At 38.4% G+C, this 18,130-nt stretch overlaps 1 protein-coding gene across 2 annotated transcripts; it reads left to right on the forward strand.

The window, feature by feature from the left end:
- The first annotated feature begins 275 nt into the window (after positions 1-275).
- Positions 276-14,044, forward strand: CALM2 (calmodulin 2). Of its 2 annotated transcripts, none has more exons than XM_079940706.1 (6): positions 276-331; positions 6,215-6,245; positions 11,730-11,873; positions 11,960-12,066; positions 12,485-12,620; positions 13,387-14,044. In XM_079940706.1, the coding sequence occupies exons 1-6, from the start codon at positions 329-331 to the stop codon at positions 13,413-13,415; spliced, it is 450 nt and encodes a 149-aa protein (XP_079796832.1). In that variant the 5' UTR covers positions 276-328; the 3' UTR covers positions 13,416-14,044. The 2 variants fall into 2 exon arrangements, with proteins under 2 accessions (XP_079796832.1, XP_079796831.1); XM_079940705.1 differs by lacking the exon at positions 276-331 and adding an exon at positions 436-495.
- Positions 14,045-18,130: the final 4,086 nt, after the last annotated feature.

The following is an 18,130-nucleotide window of genomic DNA, read 5'->3' on the forward strand; positions in this document are numbered from 1 at the left end:
AGTAGCGCCTCTCAGGCGAGACTCCACCGGCCCTTCAACGGCTCGCTGGGAAGCGAAACCCACTTACGCCATCCGCTCGCCCCCCTCCCTTTATTTCTTGTATCGTCGACCACACAACTGTGGATAAAGTGGTCTCGAGAGGAGTTGGAGTGGAGGGGGTTGGCCGGGACTCGTTTGTGATGTTCCGTTATCTGGCGTGCGGCGGAGGGATCTGGCGGAGGGAGGTGTTTATGAGGCGCTGGGGGCGGAGGGGGAGAATTAGTCCGTGTGGAGCGAGCGAGCTGAGTGGTTGTGTAGTCGAGTCCCGGAGACCGGTAGCGCTTGCAGCATGGTGAGTGCGTCGCTAAGCTGCCGGCGCTCGGCCTGTGGGGGGAAGAGGCTGAAGCGAATTGACGAAAGAAAGGGAACTTGCCACCCTTACACCCTCCAGGAATGGTTTTCGCCAGGGGGATGGCGCACATGAGGCTGGGGGCGCCCGCGGCCGTTGTGTCGCAGGTGCTTCCCCACCCCCCATTCTCCTCAGGGAGGTGTCCCCTAGTGTACTGGGGGCCGGGCGCACCGCCCCCGGCTCTGCGGAGCTCCTCAGGGGCTGGATGAGGATGGAGCCCGGGTGGGGGGCAGGTCGGCCTCCGCGAGAGGCGAGAGTGGAAGGGCGGGGGTGAGCCGGAGCGCAGAAGCTTTGGGTCGGGCATCTCGAAAGGTCAGCCCGGGGCCGGATTCAAAAGCCCAACGGACGGTTGGTGCGGACGCCAGGAAGCGCTTTTGTCCGCGCGCGGCCGCCTTGCGCCGAGGGGGCGGGCGGGAGCGCGCGAGGCCGTCAGTCCGCAGCCCCGCGGGTCAGGCCGGGAGGGGGCGAGGGGCGGGCGCGCTCTGTGGGCCGAGCCCGCGCGGCGCGGGGAGCGGCCGGGGGCGGGGCGGGGCGGGCGTGGGGCTGGGGCCGCCGCCCGCCCGGCTAGGCTCGCGCCCCAGCTGCTGCGCTGGCACCTGCAGGACTGCGGAGGTCTGGGCGGCCCGCGGCGCTGCGAGGCCGGCCGTTCCGGCATAGGTTGGGGAGGGCAGCCTCGGCAGGTTCCCATCCCCCTCTGGCGGCGCGAAGGAAGCGGTGAATCCTGATCCTTTTGCTCCCTCTGCGCCTTGAGACCTAATTCCACCTCCCAGGCTGGACATTTAAAATTAAAAAAAATTTTTGAAGTGGTTTTGTCGTTGAAGGAAATGGCTGTATATCTGAAGTCAGGCGCAGCGTCCCACTATTCATCTCGTTAGAGAAAGCCAGAGGCTTCAGCTAGGGTCTGAAAGGCGTTTCCTGTTCACCTACCGAACGCCAGCTCCGGGGTGACTGTCGTTCTGTTGTGAAAGTCGGTCTTACTCTCCTGTAACAATTGGAAGGATGCTTTTGAGAAGGGCCCCAGTCCTCTTCTTGAGTGCGCACGTGCACGCCAAAATGTTAAAGAACCACTACCCCACACGGTGTTGCCCCGCTCCAACCCCCTTGAAAATAACTGGTATTTCCGTAGAGAAAGTGCCAGCTATCTTAACGTGCAGTTCACTTCATTTGTACAGTAATGGCTGTCAAAGACCGTCGTGAAAGAATGGGAACAGGGAATTTTAAAAAGCATTTTCCTGTCACTAGAGAGCGGAACTCCAGTTCTTTCCTGTTTTTTTTTTTTTTAAAAACAACTAATGAGGGCGGTAATTTGCAATACTTATTTTGTCGTTTTTTCTGCCAAGTGGTTACGGGAGATGGGTGTGTCCAGGAGGCAAGGTGACATCTTAAACAGTTGGGAATCCTTGCCAACTGAAACCTCCACCATGTATGGGTGTGGGGAGGGGAGTTCGCATTTGTTTGATGTACTCTTCCATCTTGATATTCTAAATTATTATAAATTTGAATGTGCTGGTTGAGTTTACTTTTAGGTGAAACAGGGTGTACACTATAGGCATGTAATTAAGATTCAAAATTGTGGGGTAAATTTTTTTTTTATTTTATTTCTCATATGAAAGGTAAGGTTTCTTCCTGATCAGTCTGATAATTGAATCAAGAGCTCAAATGGAGTGTCTTGGTGAGGCATAGAGTTTGTATCTACCCTTCGGGGTCCTTTGCCAAGGGTAGACTTTTGTAGTTACTGTTCACATCATTGATGTTTGGCGGGGGGGGGGGGGGGGGCGGTTTCAGTTAAATTGACAGTCATTGTTAACTAATTTGGGAATTGTCCTCAGGTAATTTTATAATTATAAGACCTGACGATTTAAAATTAGGACTCTGTAAAGTCAAAGAATGAACATGTATTTGATGTGGAAATGGAATAAGTTTGCTCACATGGCTCTTAGGTTTACATATAGTTGATGGCTTGTTCGTTGAAGGGAGATTGATTGCATTAAGAAGACTTGAGGCTGGGGTGATAAGTAAAAGATGTGAAGAGGTAGAAAATTTGGTCATTTCAGTCTAATTAAATATCCCATCTAACAGCAAGAAGATCTGTTTCTACTAGACTGAAGAAATTCACCAAGGCTCTATTAAAATATAGAAAGTTCTAGATTCGGCTAGACTGATCAAATTAGGCCTTTAGTAAAGGTAATTTTTAAGAAGTAATATCTAATAGCGTTTTCTCTTTGGGGCCAAGATGCCGTATAAGTGCTGTTCTATCAGAATGAAAGGTATCTTAAACTCTACTGAGATTGCTTTTGATATAGATAAAACAAATACCCTGATTTCTGAAATGGTAGAAAAATTTTTACTTATGAAGCCTTTGTTGTATCTAAGTAGCACTTGGAGTAAACAGGAATCAATGAAGGGCGGAAGTTTGTTTCATTTCAAGCCTATGGACTGATAAACTTACTCTGATATAAATTTTGGATTATTTTTATACCACCTTTCACTAGATAATACTCCAAGGGTATCCATACCTACTTTTGAATGCCATTTGGGAAATGTTTAATAGGTATGTAATTTCCTTAAGGTCACACATGCAGTCTAGATTAGTAGTAGTGTTTTTCTCAGTGTTGACAAATCACCTGCATTTCTCCAAAATGCAGATTCTAGTCTAGTAGGTCTGAGGTGGAACCTGAGAGTGTACTGATGCTTGGGAGCTTTCTCTAGAGTTGACAAGAGCAACAGGAAGAATTACAACAATATTTGTATTTGTAGAAACAAAGGAGTAGGAACTAGTCATCTCTCTAGTGAGTTATTTACTGAGACAAACACACATTTTGATGAGCTTGAGTTTTCCCAAAAGTATAATTCCTAGTTCTTCTACCAAGAAAATGACTCTCTCCACAGACAGAAATAATGAACCAAATTTATTTGTATTTCTTGGAAAAGGCTTACAAATTACAGTGCTAGGGAGCTTTGTGTTCTTGCTTTTAGTAGGTTTTAATCTGAATGTTGCTGATAAAGGTTATTTTAAAACCTTGAACTCTGGGTTAGTAGTAAATACAAAAAAATTGTCTTTAAGTTTCCTGAAACATTACAAGCAATATCCAGCACTTTCAGGCTATGTAACTTAGTCTCCTGTTTATTCCTTGAAGCTCATTTGTGATCTTTACTGAGATCGCAGACAGGATGGTGTGGGGCCATTAAAATTTTGACTCTTCGAGCAAAATTGGATAATTTTAAAGTTTTCTTCCTGAGGCCTTCTCAGCTTTCATACAAATGAGTCTTCTCAAAATCTCTTCCCGCACAACTTGTCGAGAGAAAAATCCCTGCTGTTTCTGCACGTAGCAGTCATTCCTTCAGCTTTCACATGTGCTGCAGTGTCTTCCACACATTTGGTTTAACTAGTCCTAAACTGATGTGTCTTGCCACATCTGTCCGTGGGCTTGCACCTTATGGTTTCAGTTTGTGGAAGTAGATTTTCTCATCTTAAAGTTAACATGGAATGTGGTGAGGTTGCTGTAAAGGGCTTGATAATGCCCCACCTGTCTGCCTTCTGTGTGGAAGTTGACCTAGTCAGGTTGGTGTTTAACATTACATTGTAGGTTCTTCGGTTAATTAATTTATATAAAATAGTTACCACTGAACTCTTTGGGCTAGCCCTTTACATAGCTTCTCACTTACTGTGCACAATAACCCTGCAAGGTAGGTATTAATATTCTGTGTCACAGGTGAAGTTGACAATGAGAGGTTGAGTAACATGTCCAAGGTCACAGCTATTGAGTGGCAGAGCTGGGATACTAGCCGGGTGATGACTCAAAGCACCATGCTTTTTTCTTGCACCATGCCATGTTGCCCTTCTTTCAAAAATGATAGACGTCCAGCAGAATGGAATGAGACTAGAAGTAAATCATCTATAGCCTCTAACAAAGTAAAAATTAACTCAGTGGATTTACAGGGTTTTAAATCTTATTCCTAGAGAAAACAATCGACTGATTTTATACCAAATACTTGGAGGATTGGGATTTGTAAGGAAAAAAGTAGATAATTTTTATTTTATAAACTTCTGCATCTGAGCTTAATTATTGGCTCTTCAGTTTTAAGTTACTAGACTATTGGCTTTTTTTCTAAAGCAACGAGTTGAGTTTGCATCAAGGTCAAGTCAAAATTGTTTATCAGGGAAAGAAACTTCTTCTTTTCTGGGTTTCTTCTCAAATGTTCTCATGCTGTCTCCTAGAGAAAAAAATGTGATGCTATCCTGTATTAAGGTTTTATCCTTTCCAGGGGTGTGTTCACTTAAAATGAAGGAAACCAGGCAGTGTTTATTATTTTTCTCATACCAATAAGTGAATGGATTAATCATAGTACACTTGACTTCCGTAGGTAGGAATATTAGATAGGAGGCTATTTCTTGTCAGTGTCTCTGGATATATGTACCAATAAGCAATGAAATGTCCAAGGGTGAAGGCCACATGAAGAACAAGGAGGCATGTTATTTTGCAAATATTTTTATTATATTATGCTGTGCTCTGAATTTAAAATTGAAGGTATTGAATATGTCTGACACCTTAGTGTTTAATTCTGACTCTACTAGTTTTGTACTCCTGCTCACTGAAATTTAACCTGAGCCTTTCTCCCCATCTGTAAGATAGGGTATTAATGATATTATTAATACCATTAAGGGTTGTTGTGAAGATTGAATAAAAACAACATATATAGTGGGTTTTAGCAAGTGCCTGAATGTGTTTTTTTTAAAAGTAAAAACAAGTAACGTTTCTCCATTTGCTAAAAACATCACAAATCTTATGCTCACTTTGGAATTTCAAACATCAAGAGAAAATAAGTAGCTGGACTTAACATTTTGTAAGTAATGTACTTCAGATATTCAGAATCCTGGATTCTCTGCAGTTGCATGGCAGGTGAGGAGGAGTAAAAACTGGTACTTTTCATGTTGCTCCAACCAGGACAGCTTGGATTTTTGTCTTTTTGGTAGTTTTGCTTAGTAATTTTGTTGTTGAGGTTTGGAAAATCACATATATGTCCAAGTGAAGTATTTAGCCACTTACAGGGGAATTTTAAATGTAGTCCTTGTTCATTATTTTTGATTCAATGGAGATTTCTGGTATTAATGGTTTGTATTTACCTGAGGAAGTGAACTTAAGTTTAGATATCTTAATTTTGAAAAAGGAAACATTTCTATTGGATCTATCCTTGCTTTAGAAGAATACCAATTCCAATTAAACTTTCTAGTGTGCTAGATTTGCTTTTTAAAAATTTGTGTAAAATTAGACTTTCAAACATATTCTGAAATATTTTCATATCTTAAACTTGGGGGCGAGTTAGCTTAGCTTTGAAGATAAGATGTGTGCATTTTCTGCCCACCTGTGTTTGGTACTAAGGAGTGTTGAACTAAAGTTTATGGAACAGGGTGAACCTTGAATGTTTTTTTTTGTTCTTAATATTTATTTATTAATTTATGGCTGGGTTGGGTCTTCGTTGCTGCATGCGGGCATTCTCTAGTTGTGGTGCACACAGGCTACTTTTCATTGCGGTGCACGTGCTTCTCATTGTGGCAGCTTGTTGTGGAGCACGGGCTGTAGGCACGCGGGCTTCAGTAGTTGCAGCACATGGGCTCAATAGTTGTGGCACACGGGCTTAGTTGCTCCGCAGCATGTGGGATCTTCCTGGACCAGTGGTCGAACCCTTGTCCCCTGCATTGGCAGGTGGATTCTTAACCACTGCACTGCCAGGCAAGTCCCACCTTGAATGTTTTTAAACTTATTTCTGTAAGTGTTAAATTACATACTCTTAAGCCACTTAACTATTTCTTTGATCTCTTTGTAGGCTGACCAGCTGACTGAAGAGCAGATTGCAGGTGAGAAATTACTTACTAGATTATACCCATCGGATTTTATTATAAATTGATGCGCTGTTCTCAAAATAAGGTACTTGTATGACAGAATTAACTTTGATCTATGTAGTAGATGGTAACAAATGAGTGTAATACAGTAATTGAACCTACTCTGGCAAGTGAGAAAGTAAACTTGACTATGAAAGATGTGTGGGGCTAACTGTAATTAAAGACATGTTTTTAGGTTATGTGGATATACTTTTGAGCCTGGTAGGGGTGGTCTTTGTTTTTCTTAGAGATTATCTTGCTGTAAAACATGAATTCTGGGCAGTTTTTAACACTTCATATCAGTCTCCATAGGAAAAGAGGCCAAATAACAGTTAATAGGTAACTCGAAATGTAAAATCAGAAAATGAATGTTGAATTTACCCTGGTTTAAAGTAGCTAATATTTTAACTTTAGAATTGCATATATGGTCATTCAGGGAATAACTTCTCTAGTAAAAGTTAGCATTCTACTTTACAGATGTAGTAAGTTGAACTTTATCTTAAAAAGCAGTGACAGCTGTTGAAATCAGTTTTAAGTTTTGCATCCTTTGATTTGCTATGGAAGTATGTGAAATTGCTACATAAAACTTGATGAGATGATGTTAATATGCCGAACCATTAGTACTTTTGATTTTATTCTACTACTTTGAGATGGCTAGTTAACATCAAAATGTTGGGGAAACTTAATAAATGGTGTTTTGTTTTTTTGATTGCAGTGTTGAAATGCTTTTCAAACTCTATTCCTTGACTTTGATTTATAGACTTATTAACAAAAGCATCAAGCAGTTTTGGCTGCGATAGTTTTCCTGGTAGGCAAGGAATTTCAAGAGCTCAAAATCACTAAAGATTTTTTTTTTTTTTTTTTAATGCTAGAATAAACTGAGAAACCCAGTTGGAACTGAGCTATGTAGCCCATTTAAAGTAAGCTCCACCCCTCATACACAAATTTGGTGGAGCCAGAAATCATTAGTGTCCTCAAATACTCATCACAAAATAGTATTTGCTAGGACTGTGTAAAGTACAAAGCTATTAGCATTAAGGACCAATTTAAGCAGGTTTTATTTTTATTTCTTACTGTGTGCATTTGACTTAAACTGGGAATTTGCTTTTTAGGGTTGGTAAACTTGCATGTATAGGGTGTGTTGAAGTAGTCAAGCACAGCTTTGGAAATAATTTCTTTCTTCATATATAAGTGTATTGATGAAATGTAGATTATTCTGAAATAGTTTTCTATATAATGTCTTGAGGAAATGACTTGGGGTATTATTTCCACTCTTAAGTTCTTACCTTCTCTAATACACCTGTCTTTGCCTTTCATTTCTCGGTTGTCCGAGTCAGGTAGTTCTGCATGGCACAGCATGTTCACTTCAGGATAGAAAATGTATTCCTCAAGGTGCCAGTCACATAGTTGATGCGCATTACTCCTCTCCCAAACACACATGCAACTCTTTTAAAAAGTAGTTTGTGTCTGTTAATATAAGAGGCTCAATCCTCTGGCTGATTGCATTTTTGTAAAGAATACTTGTAGTTCATGGAACATTGTCTTTAAGATAAAGTCTGTCTTTTCATTGGTTCCTATCATACAATTAAATTTCTAGTGAGAGTGGTAGGAAAATCTATTTTAGGTTCTTTCCATACCCTGCCTTTTCCTAGGCTTTTAATAAAGCTGTTCTTGGACCCTAGGTTTAGTAAACCTTTAAGGTAGAGGAGCCAAAGCTTTTATGCTATTAAAATAAAAATCCTGTGAAATTGGGGACCTTTTTATTTTCTCTTGTATCCCCAGTACCTCCCACACAGTAAGGACTGAATAAATATTTCTTTTTTGCCATTTACAGTTTTATTAAATTCCCTTAAACTTTGAATAAATACTTCTTTGAATAGATAAATTTTCAAAGAGGTGTGCCACACATATATGTTCTAGAACAGTACCTACCCTATTCCTAAGAATTATTCTGCCTCCTCCCAAAGTCCCCTCTTAATATCTACCTTTGAGGTGAAGGCAAAAAATATTTTTAATCTGGTAAATTGTAATTGCTGGTAACCAGTTAATATCTTAGAGTCTTAGCTCTACTTGTGCTAACAAGCTTCATACATATAATGCAAGGTTGAATATACTAAGGTACTTTTTCAGTTGGCTTTATCTTCACCTGATAATCATTACTACTTCAGATTTGAAATTCCTCTAACAGATAACTTAGTCTAGAAAAAAGTATGCTTGTTGTTTAGGTGAAGTTTCTAGAGTTGTTTACGTTACCTTGGTCTTAAAGAGCAATCCAGAACAGTCTAGTGTGACATCACTAACAAGTTAGTTTTGTTGATGACTCTGCCATGATGTCATTAGTTGTTGGTATTTAATATTTAAAGGAAAAATGTAAAATAATTTTTTTCTTTAAAGAAATTTATGCCTAAACCATTAAACTTTTAAAGTTCAGTGTAGGGATAAAACTTATTTGATAAAAAACTAATCTTACTCAACAATAAAGGTTTGGTACATGGCCTTTAAAGGATTAATAAGTTCGGAATTTTTATATATAAATAGAAATTGATAAACAGGCATTTGATTTTTCTTGTGATTGTTTCATGATGACCTGTTTTAATAGAATTATAAGTTTATGTAAAAAATATTTAGAAAGGTACCCTGGGGTTGCTAATGAACAAATAAAACAAGTAATAGTATGATTTCTGAAAGTTTCAACTTGGGCATAACTAGAATGGATTTGGGGAGGTTCCATCAATTATGTTGAAGATAGCTGTTCTGTGACATTCAGGACCTGTTTTCTTACGTGAATTGAGGTTTTGACTCCTAGGTTTATATTCAACTCATTCCTGGGAAATAACTGTTTAGAATGATATGCTTCTATACATTAAGATTAAACTGTTCTGAAGCACAGGTGGAGAGCTATAAAAGCAGGTGAAGTAAAATTGTACTTTTCAGTTTATGCTTATTTTAAGTTTTTGCAGGTGTTTCTGCCTCTTTAGTGTAAAAATACAAATAGAGATTTGGAATAAACCTTGACCTTCAAAGTATTTTTATTCGTTCCTTTTTGTATGCATGAAGTAAACACTAGTTACAGCATAGAAATGGTTTTATTTTCTGCTTTTCACTTATTCCAGCAAATATTTTAAGAGTTATTAGATGTTTAAACTTCTTGAAATTTAGAACACACATACATAAACTTATAGCATGCATCTTTCAGAATTTGTCCTTTAAGTTAAATCACGTAGTAAAATGATTATGGCTAGTTATACTGGGAATTTTTGTACATGATGGTGGTGTTACACGATAACTGTATTATAGCAGAGAATGTAATGTAAATAAATATAAATCTCTAAGTACTTTAATTTTCTTGGAGCCTAAGTTATTAGGTGATAGATGCTACTGTGTTCCGAACCTAATAGTTTATATATTTCTAGACAGTATTTGTACATCCTGTTTTTTTAAAAAACCTGAGTGTAAAATGGAAATGTTTTCATCAAATTCTGCTATTTGTAGGACTCTGATTTATTTTTGTCATTGGGTTGGTCTAGGTTAGTACTGCATATTTTCATAAGATCAGTCAGTAGTTTGGTACTAAGCTTCTGATATCAGGTGAGTTCCTCTGAAGACAAGTAATATTTAAATGGAGTGGAATGTTTAGCACTCAGTAGTAGTAAGTGGCACTTACTACTTACTGAGTGTAGCGAACTATAACTAGTCAGTGATACCTGGTCTAAAGCTAAGCAATTAAAAGAATCAAAGCAGAAGAAAATAGTGTGATAATCCAAAAAGGTAATAGGACTCAGGTAGTTGTGTGGGTAATTTTAAATAAAGAATCCATTTGGAGGCTATTGTGATAGTCCAGATAAAAGATGATAGGGTCATTAGCCAAAATGTTGGATGTAGAGATGAGCAAAGAATCAGGCAGTATTTAAATAGCAGAATTCAGCAGGCCTTGACAGGTTTCAGGGAAAAAGAATTAAGGTGGCTTTTGTTTGCATTCCTAGGGTTGCTGAGGAGTATAGAATTGATTTTCATTAAGTCTTCCTTGAGGTCAGCCAGGGAAGATGTCCTGTAGGAGTGAGAAATAAAAATATTATGTTGAGAGTGATGAGTGGACTAAAGATGTGAAGTCTTCATTATTAGTGGGCATAGATGAAATGGCCAAGGAGAGAAAAAAGGATAAGAAAATTGGTCACGTCTATATGTAAGAGACAAATAGGAGCAAGACCCTTTGGCAGTAGGAGGTAGAAGGTAAATTACTGTTGTGAAAGCCAAGAGAAGTTTGAGAGTTTTCCAGTGTAGCTGTGGATGCTGCAGGAAAATGAGACCATCTTTTTCTCGACATTTATTAAGTACTTATTTGCCAGGCATAGTTCTAAGTGCTTTACCTATCCTAATTCTTAAATTTAGGAAGTAGGTACAGTTATCCCCACTTAACACACGTGAGAAAGCTGAGGCAGAAAATTTGCCCAAGGTTATTTATATTACTAGTAAGTAGCAGAGCTGGAATTTTTTAGCCCAGGCAGTTGAATTCCAAAGTCCACTTTTAGCTTCTGTGCTGTATGCTTTTGTGTTTGCTTGCTGACTGGGCCTAATAGCTTTGCTAGCTTTGTTAACTAGCTCACTTATATGCCCTTGCACTACCAAATTAAATCTCTGCTTTAGTTTCTCTATATTCAGGTATTCTGGACTGTTGCTCCAGTAGCTTTCCATGTAATCTAGTGGTGAATTGAAAGCAACATAATTTCACAAGAAGATATAAAAGATTTTAGGCAATAATATATCTCACTCTATTATAAGCTTGGGATTTTATATTCTGAAGAAAGGTCTAAATTTTGTTTTCAGTGATACAGCTCTTAGTTAAAACTGGCCATTCATATCTTGATCATCCCATTGTTAACATCATTATAGATTATTTGGTCCCTTCTGTCTTCGAGAAAAGGAAGCTGGCCTATTGCAGGTTGTTCTGAAATTTAAATTTTTTTCTTTTTAATTTAGTAGGTGATTAAATAGACTTAATTTAAACTTTGGGGATTACTGTAAGCAGTACAGTTGCTATATAGAAGTATGTATTTAGTAACAGTAGTTTTCCTTTTCTATTCTGAGTGTAGGTTAGATCTGTAATTTTGAATTGTGTTCCACAGAGCAGCTTCAACAGAAAATAGAGAAGCCAGTCATCTGGGGCTTTGAGTGTTTTCCTCTTTCAACAATAGTTTGACTCTTATCTGGACTACATTTTGAAGTTCTCTGTAAGATTTTAGATGAAAAAACTCTCAGATCAATACATGAGCATATGATTAGCTAAAAATGTTTGAAATACCACAAGGTTTCCTCACCTAATCCTTCAGGAATCAAAATCCCATTTCAGGTCCTATCTCTCTCTATATGTTTGCTTTGACGGTTGATGAATACATTTCATTTAGGAGGTTACTTTTTTATTGTTAACCTGTGCATTTGGATTGTGGTCTCTCTTTCAAACAGAATTCAAAGAAGCTTTTTCACTATTTGACAAGGATGGTGATGGAACTATAACAACAAAGGAGTTGGGAACTGTAATGAGGTCTCTTGGGCAGAATCCCACAGAAGCAGAGTTACAGGACATGATTAATGAGGTGGATGCTGATGGTAAGTCTTTTTAGTTTCAGGGTTTGGGAAGGGGGAGTTGGCATTTAAGTTCTATTGTAATGTTTCAACTAAACAAACCATTTCAGGTAACGGCACAATTGACTTCCCGGAATTTCTGACAATGATGGCAAGAAAAATGAAAGACACAGACAGTGAAGAAGAAATTAGAGAAGCATTCCGTGTGTTTGATAAGGTAAGTATCCAAAGACTGGATTTTTACAATTTTAATTTGAGGATAAAAAAATATCAGGACCTCTTAATCTGTGAAGACTTGTTTTTCTGATGATTTACCAACATATTTTAATATCAAGCAAAAGCTTTTTAAGAATTCAGTGTAGATGGAGGTTTCCTAATAACATATATATTGCATTAGTTTTGTGGCGAAAGAGGCATCACTTGACTTTGGAACCAAGAAATTGTGATTTCAATATAGAATATCCTGCTTGACTCTCAGTGACATTTAATATATAGGTCAGCTATTTGTAAACTCTCTTTAGTTTGTATAGATTACTACAGTATATTTTGCTCCCTAATGTGAAGTTTAATAAACTTCTATTCCAACTCGTTACGTCTATAATTTTGCTTAGACGTTTTACTACATTTTTTTGTAGGATGGTAATGGCTATATTAGTGCAGCAGAGCTCCGCCATGTGATGACAAACCTTGGAGAGAAGTTAACAGATGAAGAGGTTGATGAAATGATCAGGGAAGCAGATATCGATGGTGATGGTCAAGTAAACTATGAAGGTAAGTCTTTCACTGTCACTGCCGTATTCTGTGTTTTGACTTTAAGGTAGAGGTTCTTGTTAGGTATCTGATAGGTCAAAATTAGTGACATTCCCCCCACCACCAGAATTGGAGATGCTAAAACAGTTACTGATATTTACCAACCTTTTGCTATTCAGAGTGTTGTGCACAGATTAGGCAACATCATTGTCACCTGAGAGCTTTTTAGAACTATTTATTATCAGATCCTGTCCCTTTACTTAGAATCTACATTTTAATAAGATTCTTGGGTGACTTCATAATGCACATTAAAGTTTGAGAAGCACTACACTCCAAATTATGATAAAACAATTTTTGTTAACAATTGTGGAACAGTGTGAAAAGCTTCTTCAAACTTATTTCAAGATCCTGAAAGTTAAGGTGACTTTCTTTCATTGGATTTTCCTTCCCTCTAATTAGCTTTAAGTCTAAAATTATACATGCTTCAGTTCAGAAGTATCATATGTGATATTGAACTAAGAGCAAGAATGCTTTTTATTTGTAATAGCTTATCTAAAGCATTAATTTGGTTTATTCATTAATAATCATAAATAATTTTGGTTTTTGAAGGTCCAGCCTTGGCAGTAAACTAGCTTTCTTCTGTACTTCATGATAATTTTGAGGAAAGAAAGGGGAATGGAGACTGCTTAGTGATTGAGTAAATGTGATTGGTTTTGTCAGACTTTTGCCATTGACTCAACATTTTTGTGTACTTCTGACTCAACATTTTTGTGTACTTCTTTTTCAGAGTTTGTACAAATGATGACAGCAAAGTGAAGACATTGTACAGAATGTGTTAAATTTCTTGTACAAAATTGTTTATTTGCCTTTTCTTTGTTTGTAACTTATCTGTAAAAGGTTTCCCCCCTGTTGTCAAAAAAAATATGCATGTATAGTAATTAGGACTTCATTCCTCCATGTTTTCTTCCCTTATCTTACTGTCATTGTCCTGAAACCTTATTTTAGAAAAATTGATCAAGTAACATGTTGCATGTGGCTTACTCTGGATATATCTAATAAGCCCTTCTGCACATCTAAACTTAGATGGAGTTGGTCAAATGAGGGAACATCTGGGTTATGCCTTTTTTTTTTTTAAGTAGTTTTCTTTAGGAACTGTCAGCATGTTGTTGTTGAAGTGTGGAGTTGTAACTCTGCGTGGACTATGGACAGTCAACAATATGTACTTAAAAGTTGCACTATTGCAAAACGGGTGTTTTATCCAGGTACTCGTACACTATTTTTTTGTACTGCTGGTCCTGTACCAGAAACATTTTCTTTTATTGTTACTTGCTTTTTAAACTTTGTTTTAGCCACTTAAAGAAAATCTGCTTAATGGCACAATTTGCCTCAAATCCATTCCAAGTTGTATATTTGTTTTCCAATAAAAAAATTACAATTTACCCAACTGTTGCTCTGAATCTGAGTCATTTACTTAACTTGAGGTTAAATAATTTTGAGAATCAAGTGGGGAGGTGGTTTCTACTTGGTATAATTTAAGTTTAGATAAGTAATTTTTTTGACTACTTAAGACTGTTTGGTTTTTAAATTATACTTCCTTCAAAAGGTTTAAGTGGAAGATTAAGAAACGTTTTGTAAGTGTACCTAGCATGGGGACTGGCATAAGGTAGGTGTTCAGTGTTGCTGCCTACCTTTTTAATATATTTTTCAACTTTGGCATTTGTTTATCCATATAGACTTCAGCCATGCAGTGATTTTTTTAAATGTTTGTGTTTAAAAACACAAAAAATCCAAATGGGGGTGTGGGTCATTATGTTTTGCCTCTATTTTTTAATGTTTTACTCAGTGCTTTTTAATTCTACTACCAGAAAACAAAGGAGAATTTTCAGTTGTGCCTGCCTGTCTGCAACATACTTTTACAAATAAGGTATCTTTAGTAGTGGATTGACAGTAACTAAACCTTGTTTTAGTATTTGCTTGCTTCTAAACTGTTGCTTTCTCTATAAACTACTCAAAAGGTGGTTATCAGGGTTTCTGTTTTTCTAACTACCTTTTAAATACTTAAGGAAAGATTGCATAGCAAAGCAGAGCCAAGATTAAAACATTTAAGTATAATTGTTACTTGATTATTACAGCCACAAGGTTTTTAATTTCCCAGGGGCGCAATTTGTTTACTGTGCATCTTTGACTATTTTAATATCACTGTTATTAGTTCTACAGGAAAATGGAAAACTGGATGGTCAGTGAAGGAAAAGAGTTAAGTATGTTTTAGGTAGGATGAGGGAAGTTAACAGGAATTGATAGGCAGGCAGTACTAATTAGGAAGAGCTTCATTAGATAAGAGTTTAGTCAAAGGTGGGAGAAGATTCATGTGTCTAGCTGTTGAGGCACAGTAATCTCCAGAATATTAAACATGGGCTTTGGAGTTTCATTGCAACAGTATTCAGATCATTGCTCTGTATAACTTTGAAGAGATCAGTATTACCTGAGCCTCGGTTATCTTACCTGTAAAATGGGTGTGATTTACCCAGCTGGTTTCTAACTTTGTTTTTATAATAATGTTAGGTAAAGCACTTAGCATAGTTCCTGGTATTTGCATTAAGTGTTCAATCTATGCTGTTAAATCAGTTATGATCCTTGTAAAATGAGGGAATTGGGCAAAGTTAATATTGGTGCTTTTCCAGTTCCAATAGTTTGAAGTAAAGTTGTTGATAACAAGGTGGAAGGGGAAAACACGTCTTTGGGGTACTTTGTGTATCATGTTACTGATTTTATATTCTTGTAATCTTCATGAAAATCACACAGTAAGCATTACATAATCTTAAATCAGGACTATAATTTTAAAACCTTATCTTCAAATCTTACCCGTATTACCTGTTTTATATTAGCATCATGGTAATTGATGATTCTTTTCCCAAATACTGTCTGTAGTATGTTTGCTTTCAGATGATTCTAACCTAAACTATCACTGTTGCAGTTAAAAGTGATCCTGGAATATGTAGAATATGAAGTATTTTACCTAGAATTTTTATTAAAAATCTGATGCGTAGCAGAGGCACTGTTGATCTCTACGAAGTATAGTCTCGTATTTGCAAAGAGAAATGGTTCCTCCCTTTAAAACTGCTGTAATGATAACCTGAAAATAAATCTTAAACTTTTCTCAGTGATATTATGCAAGACAGTGTTTTCTTAAGGGGACATTTTGTTTATTCTGCATACTTAGTCTGCTTTATTGGTGAAGTCCTTGAAATCATTTACCCATGCTGTTTCTATTTTTGCGATACCCAAAACTATTTTCTCATCTAGGTGTTTCCTTATATTTCACACTGTGCGTGGGTTTCTGGACTTCTCTGTACCTTTCATCATATTCAGTCTCTAGGGTACCAGTCCCTAGTCTGCTGAGCCAGTTTTACAGGCTGAGCCAAAATAAGAAAATGAAATGAGGCACAGTGACGGACTGGCTTAATCAGTTTTGTGAAAGTTCTGTTTTTTTACTTGTCTCTTGGTCTTACTTTTTCAGTTTTTGATTTCAAACTTGGTGCCTGGCTCCTCCCCTCCCGTTTTTCCTGCTATTTTTAAGGCTGTGTTGAATTCAGAATCCCAGTATTTCAAGAGAAATTTAATGGCGTCCTCCTGTTTCTTGCTACTCAGAAAGTCACCTGTAGAATCACCTGTGAGAGCTTGTTAGCGATGCGGAGGGTTAGGCCCTGCCCTAGAATCTCAATCAGAATCTTTATTTTAACATTATTTTCCTGGTATCTGTATGCACATTAGTTTTTGAAAACCACTACTGTAGTCCATCCTCTGGTTTTATTTATAAAAGGAAAACTTAACAAATACTCAATTCTTCCTGTGTTCAAAGGGCTGAGAATTAAGACAAAAACCTGTGTTCTGGATATGTTTAAAATTAGGGGAGACATGATTTGTCACAGTGAGTCCTGCAGTAAAGAGAGGAACAGGGTCCTTTGGGGTACGAGGGATTAGGCCTAGGAGGACTTCTCAGAGGAGCTGACCCTTGAGGTCTGCCAGGCCATCGAAGAAGAGAATAGCATTTCAAGCAGAAGGGCTAGCATATGGGGAGACAATAGAAGTGTGAAGATGGCATGTTTGGGATTTGCAAGTATACGTCAGATCATGAGGTTCTAATGAGGTGAGACTGGATTGTAAATTTGTAAATTTTGCTTTTGTCCTAAAGGCAGTGATTATATGTTTTGAATGCATTGTGCCAGATGTGGTTCCAGACATTTCACTCAAGTTAATCACCCCATGTAGGTACCAATATATTATCACCTCCTTATAGACAAAGAATCACAATAAATCAGCAAATGCAGCCAGGGAGAGGAATAATCAATACAATGATGACAAATAGAGGTCAAGTTTGCTAAAAGCCTGAAAAATCCCCATTGGATTTGGCAACTAGATAACTGGCTAGCTTAGTTACTAAATGCAATTTTAACTGAAAGGTGCCTGCACATGTCAGATTAAGATGGTTTTAGGAAAGTATGGGGGTGGGGGTGAGGAAAGTATTGAATCCACATTACTCTTGAAAGTTTGTGAACGGAAGCAGAAACTTCGTGGTGTAGTGGACAGTGGGGCACTGGAGTCAGACCTGGATTTGAACTCTGGCTCTGCTACTTCTGTGTGATGCAGAGTAAGCTATGCTAAACTGTCCAAGGAAGCTTGTTTCCTTGTTCATAAATGGGATTAACACCTACTTCACAGGATCGTTTTGAGGATTAAATATGTGTGAAATATCTGGAACACAGCAGATACTCCATAAAATGGAACTGTTAAGCTTAAGGGGACGTTTGTTTTTAAAGGTGGTAATGTTTATAGGTTGAGAAGCTACAGCCAGGAGAGGTTGAAAATGAAGAGGGTCTATACGGATGGTAAAAGGTAATCCGTGGTTTTACAGCCTGTTGTGTCTAGTACTCACTCCACTTCTCAAAAGTGACACCCCCAGAATTTCCATCTGGAGGAGTTTAGAAACAATCTTAGGAAATGGGTGCTATCCAAGGAGGGAAAGTGGCGGAGCGGTGGAGGTGGTGGTGGGATGAATTGGGAGATTGGGATTGACACGTATACACTAATATGTATAAAGTAACTAATAAGAACCTGCTGTATAAAAAAATAAAATTCAAAAAATAAAGTGGGTGCTGAGGTTGATTTTTGCCTTAAATCTATGCGTGTCAAGCCTGAGGTGATTTGGGAAAGGGCCGATGGAGATCCTGGGGCGCTTTAGCCTTTGCAGGCCTCCCTTGGCGCAGAAACTTGTTGCCGACGGCTCTCTGGCGACTCCCGCGCTCTTTAGGTTTCCTTACCACGCATGTGCCTGACGGTCTCGACCCATTTCCTCTGCGTGAGGCTTGCTGCGGGCCCTCCAAGCGTGTGCCCGCCTCCCTTCCCCCGCATCCGGAGACGAACCTGGCGGGTGCCCTGCGCACGCTCAGGAACCGGCGGACTGAGGCGCCTCCTGGCAACCGGACGCCAGCCTCGGCCTAGGGAGCGAGGCGGCAGCAATGGACCAGCCAATC

This window comes from Stenella coeruleoalba (assembly GCF_951394435.1).
Source record: "Stenella coeruleoalba genome assembly, chromosome: 13".
Taxonomy (NCBI): Eukaryota; Metazoa; Chordata; class Mammalia; order Artiodactyla; family Delphinidae; genus Stenella; species Stenella coeruleoalba.

What these genes read in the sequence shown, in the direction of transcription:
- CALM2 (XM_079940705.1), top strand. Translation starts at nt 451, where the DNA reads ATGGCGCACATGAGGCTGGGGGCGCCCGCGGCCGTTGTGTCGCAG. An exon ending in GACTGAAGAGCAGATTGCAG is followed by an intron (nt 6,246 to 11,729) that starts GTGAGAAATTAC and finishes TCTTTCAAACAG; the next exon opens with AATTCAAAGAAGCTTTTTCA. An exon ending in CATTCCGTGTGTTTGATAAG is followed by an intron (nt 12,067 to 12,484) that starts GTAAGTATCCAA and finishes ATTTTTTTGTAG; the next exon opens with GATGGTAATGGCTATATTAG.